The 5,229-nt window shown below is 29.4% G+C and overlaps 1 protein-coding gene across 1 annotated transcript; it reads left to right on the top strand.

Moving 5' to 3' along the window:
- The first annotated feature begins 381 nt into the window (after positions 1–381).
- On the top strand, positions 382–1,778 carry LOC120766571 (mitochondrial pyruvate carrier 1). Its single transcript, XM_040092163.1, has 4 exons — positions 382–489; positions 620–776; positions 832–932; positions 1,278–1,778. The coding sequence occupies exons 2-4, from the start codon at positions 691–693 to the stop codon at positions 1,436–1,438; spliced, it is 348 nt and encodes a 115-aa protein (XP_039948097.1). The 5' UTR covers positions 382–489; positions 620–690; the 3' UTR covers positions 1,439–1,778.
- Positions 1,779–5,229: the final 3,451 nt, after the last annotated feature.

The following is a 5,229-nucleotide window of genomic DNA, read 5'->3' as shown; positions in this document are numbered from 1 at the left end:
AGCAACGTCCAAAGTCGACATATGAACAAATGTCAAAAGAACAGAGTTGCCGGCAGCTTTAACAAGCATAACAGATGTTAATACAGGGAGACTCAAAAGTTAATTTTCATTCACATTGTGTTTTATTTTCAATTGCCAAGCCATTAACTAAAAAAAGCTAAAAAGAGAACAAAGCAGTGAACTGAAATGAATTTTAAAGAACTTTCAATATTTAAATTTTAGAAATCGGGAAAAATCAATGGACACTTATATTATCCTCTATCGTTAGATATTTCTAAACAAATCTTTAGTTAGTTTGGCAGCGTTATAAAAGCTAAGGTGCCCAGATTATTTGAGCGATAACAAATCGTAAACGTCAAGATATTGAGAAATTGATAATTGCGAATTGTTGTTTGTTGTCAGCTGGTGAACGGTGTAGTTCGACAGTTTGTTTTGGTGGTTTACTTGTCGGTGTACGTAGCTGTCATTTACATAACTTATTGGAGCAAGGTATACATCTTCTTATCAATCTCTTGCAGCGTTATACGTAAATGTTGGGAATACGAAATAAAAACTAGCTTTAACTATTATAGTTTGTTGACATATGGCTATTTATTAAATAACCTCTCTTTTCGTCAAGCATCCTTACGTGTTTCTGAAGTGGTAGCAGTTAGTATTCACCAAATACCTCAGAAAAAACAAAATATCACGATGGCCCAACGTGCACCTAACAAAAATCTTGTCGCCCAATTGGTGAACCAATTGAAGAGTAAGGAGTTCCGCCAATATTTAATGAGGTTTGTAGGAATTTTTGTTAAAAGAAAAATATACAATATTTTTTGTCGTTTGCAGCACACATTTCTGGGGTCCCGTAGCTAATTGGGGTATACCACTGGCAGCAATTGCAGATTTCAAGAAAGAACCAAAATTTATTTCAGGAAAAATGACACTTGGTAATTTTGTATTTATACTTTGTTTTATTTTATGGATGATTTAGCTAATTTTTTAATGTTTTCTGTTAGTTAAACTGTGCTAGTATCTTGCACGCTTAGCAATATATGTATAAATTACATACATACTATCAAGTTCATTAACGACGTTGTCCCCTATTATCAATGTTAAAAGCTTTATGGCATTTTGTTTTTGTTTTGTATTGGTTAATTAGTTGTCTGGCCGGTCTATATTCAAAAAGTTGTGATTTAATTAAACGTGCAGTTTTTTATCAGCACACTTGAAAGTCATACACACTATCTCTATAGCCAAAAAGCTTAAGTAATCAGAGCAATCTTTTATTTCAGCTCTTACACTTTATTCTTGTGTATTTATGAGATTTGCTTGGAAGGTGCAACCCAGGAATATGCTGCTATTCGCTTGCCATTTCACAAACGCCACTGCCCAAACAATACAAGGAATACGTTTCATCAAATATGAATTTTTAGAGAAGAAGAATACGGCGTAAAGCATATTATATTGTAATATCTATACGTATTGGTGCTGTTTCATGAGCTGCTATTACAATGAAGTCATAGTTCTACTTACATAAATACAAATGTACAAAAACTAGCGCAAATTGGTTAATGAGGCTAAGCAAAGCGGCTCATGCACTTAATAAAAAATTATGAATTTATTACAACAACAAACTGTAGAACAATCAAAACTAATGAGCACTACAACACTTCGTGTAAATATTTCTTACGCTAATAAGCTGTAAAATAATTAGCTATGCATATATTGCATGTTTATTTAAAAGACCTAATTAACGAATTGACTAGCAATATATTGATAGAACAAACAAATAATGTCATGTCTTTTATTAAAGTTTTATTTAGAATTCATCAAAATCTCAGCTGACAACCTTTAAATATTTTTAACTAAAGTTGGCGATGAGCTAAATTGCTTATACTTAAAATGAAAGGTATGTAACTAGATTTGAATTGGTGTACTTAATTGAAAGTTTTTTTAAAGCTACTCTTATCAATGACGGAGATTTTTTTTGATAACAATAGATATATGAAAGCGTGTTCCGATAAGATTAGCGAATTTTGTGGTGATTTAAATTTTCCATATCAAGTAGAGTTTATGATTACATAGCTAGACCACGGCAGGCGTGTGCGTTAATGCTTCTGTAGATGATATGAGTGTGCATATAAGTACATAATTATCAACACGCAAAAATAATAGAAAAACGCCAAGTACTTATGTATGTAGAAATTCTCATTTGGTCGTATGTAGGTAGCCTATACGGATATAATTCCACCAAAGTCTTTACCGATAAAAATGTATGCATCGTTTTTGTATATAAACTTGCCAATTAGGGGAAATAATGGTTTCAAAATGATGATAAGTACCTATTTATTATTTTACCATTTGGTTATTATACGATCGGAGAATTCTAGTATATGTATGTACATATCGTCACCTGAAATGCAAAATAACGTAACATTTTCGTAAATTTACAGTGGCATGAATGAAACACGAACACACGAAATAAAATGAGTGAAAAAATTTTAATATTGGTTAAAACTGGTTTATATCTAACCGCAGAACCTGAAAATGTTGAACATATGTAATATTATGTATGTAATTTGAAGTAGTGAAGCGTGATACGTTACTTAGCATTTCAGGTGACGATATGTGAAAATGTCTTGCATTGCAACCTCTTATCCCAAATTAAATATAAGTTTGTATTATGGTTAGGTCAATTAAAAAATAAGAAATATTTACCATAAACCTAAAATGCAAATGTCTGAAGTAGAAATCACTGAATTACTTGCACTGTTCGTGTTCGCAATTACTAACATTTTTACTTTCGATATCAAAATATTATTGCAACGGTTTTTTAGTGCGTTGCGAACTAATTTTTAATATTTCATGGATTTTACTTCAACAAATCAGTTTTTTGTTGAAGAAGTCGCAAGGATCAAGTGGAGAATGACCTGGCTTCGCTTGGAATATCCAACCGGCGCCACGTAGCGAAAAGAAGAAACGACTGGCGCGCTGTTGTTAACTCGGCTATAATCGCGTAAGCCAGGCGTAAGCTGTGTCTACGCCAATTAAGAAGAAGAAAAAGAAAATCAGTTTTTTTAACTTTATAGGCGGCATTTCTAGCGTCAACCGATACCGCAAATAACGTAAGTAAAAACATAATCGATAAAATGACAAAATAAAAGCTATCGAAATTTTGTAATCATGTCATCATGTAAACATCGTAATAAGGTAAATAAATAGACGTTCTGATAAACTATTAACTAAAAGTAGAAACTTAGTAAAAAATATAATTCAATGCACTATTTCTAAGTTTATTAAGAAGGTTTTGTGTAAATTCCTAAGTAAATATTATCACTTTCTAAATATATCGATAATTTGGCAACTTTAACGGAAAACAATGATTTATTTAGTCTTTTGGTTGTTTAAAAAATACTAAATAATAAGTTTAAACAACACATTAATGATTAATCAGGGAGTACAAGTTATAATACTTACCAGCACGCATCACATTATACAAAATAAATAACAAGAATATTTTGTTTTAACTATATTAAATTTGTTTTTTTATTATTATAATTTATTTTCTGATTTATGGTTTTGTTTTGCTATCATTACGCGTTATATAATTTTTTGTTTACAATTAACATATTTATATTTTCAATTTAATAATAATTGTTTTATTCAAGTTTTTTTTTGTAAACATATAAAGTTGTAACAAATTAAATTACTTATGAGTACATTAAGAGTAAACAGAATTTTTAAATCTTGCTAGAAAAGTTGTGTGACTTGCATTTGCTGGTGAAGTATGAAAGGAGTGGCCATATTTTTGATCCTATAACCGCAATTAAGCACAATTTCTTTGCAATTTACATATGTCAGCTGATTATTGCTCACTTTGAACTATGTTTACAAATTGTTGGAAAATAGTAAATGTTCGATAAAAGTTAGCGAAATACAGATAACTAAATAAAAACAAAATTGATTATAATTGAAATCGCCATTATTTCAATATTGTTATCAAATATGCTTTTCCTATTATTTTTTCATAATTTCATGCATAAATCTTTCTACGTTGAAATATATTTGTTTATATTGGTAGTTGGTTAGATTAAAGGTATTGTTTTTTGTCATCAGTTCTGTACTATTAATTTTGAAATAATTTGTTTTGTTTTGCTTGTTGCATTGGTTCGATTACCTTGTATTGGAGTCATAAATTGTGCCTTGCATTATTTTCAGTAATTTTTCTTTCAAATTTGCATTTTATATTTTAGTTTAGTCTTAACTTAATAAAACTATATTAAGCATGATTAATTTCAACTAAATTTTATTTTCGAATTAATTGCGATTTTTTACAATTATTTGAAAGTAATGTAATTATTGGAAAATAGAAAGGTAAATTGTTTATTATAAATATTTATTGGAACAAGCTAAAATTATATCACGTAATGTGGCTTTTTCTTGCTTTGCTTAAAATTTTTTTCAAGTATATCTTATCGTTATAACATTTTCTTTTTCAAAATAAATGAAATTCAAAAAAATTTTCCCATAAAATGTTCTCTAAATGTCTTTGTTAAGAATATTTTAACGGTATGTCACTATTGTATTGGCCAAAAATTTAAAAGTCATTTAGTTGTATGTTTGAAATTAGCTCAATTCAGCTCGTTTACCAAGAGCAAAAAGAAATATATGTAAATATGTTTGTTAAGAATATGACAGTATGCCATTATTGTATTGGCCAAAAGTATAAAGGTAATTTTCTTATATTTTAAGAGAAAAATATATTTAGAAGAAATAACACTACAGTTTTTTAATTTAAGTTATTTTATTTATTGTATATAGTTCTTTCTTTTATAGCTCTTTTAGTAATTCCATTATATTCCTTAAATCGTAATAATTAACAGCTAAAAATTGTAGCAATTTTAGAAAAAGGCATACGTTTTCAATGTAAAAAACGGATGATACATTATTCTGTTTATTTAATATTTATTTTGTTATTTTTATAAAGTTCTTATATTTTGTAAGTTCGGTTACGGCGAGTGAATGTATAAGCGACGTTACGTTTTGCGGTTTAGTGTTGATGTATGATTTTCATAAATTGCATGTTGGCCAACACTATTTTGGTCGCGGCGACTCGTGCATTCGTAGTTGACGCCATTCTGTGTTCGGTCGTGACATTAACGGAAATCGCATGCATTCATCAAATGGTTTCTCCACCCCTTCCGTTAGGACCACGTACATTTTGCAGATTTGTTATGAATTTGC

The sequence above is a fragment of the Bactrocera tryoni genome, chromosome 1, assembly GCF_016617805.1.
Source record: "Bactrocera tryoni isolate S06 chromosome 1, CSIRO_BtryS06_freeze2, whole genome shotgun sequence".
In the NCBI taxonomy this organism is placed as follows: domain Eukaryota; kingdom Metazoa; phylum Arthropoda; class Insecta; order Diptera; family Tephritidae; genus Bactrocera; species Bactrocera tryoni.
The sequence above is the reverse complement of the archived record's forward strand: the minus strand, read 5'-3'. Positions and strand labels throughout refer to the sequence as shown.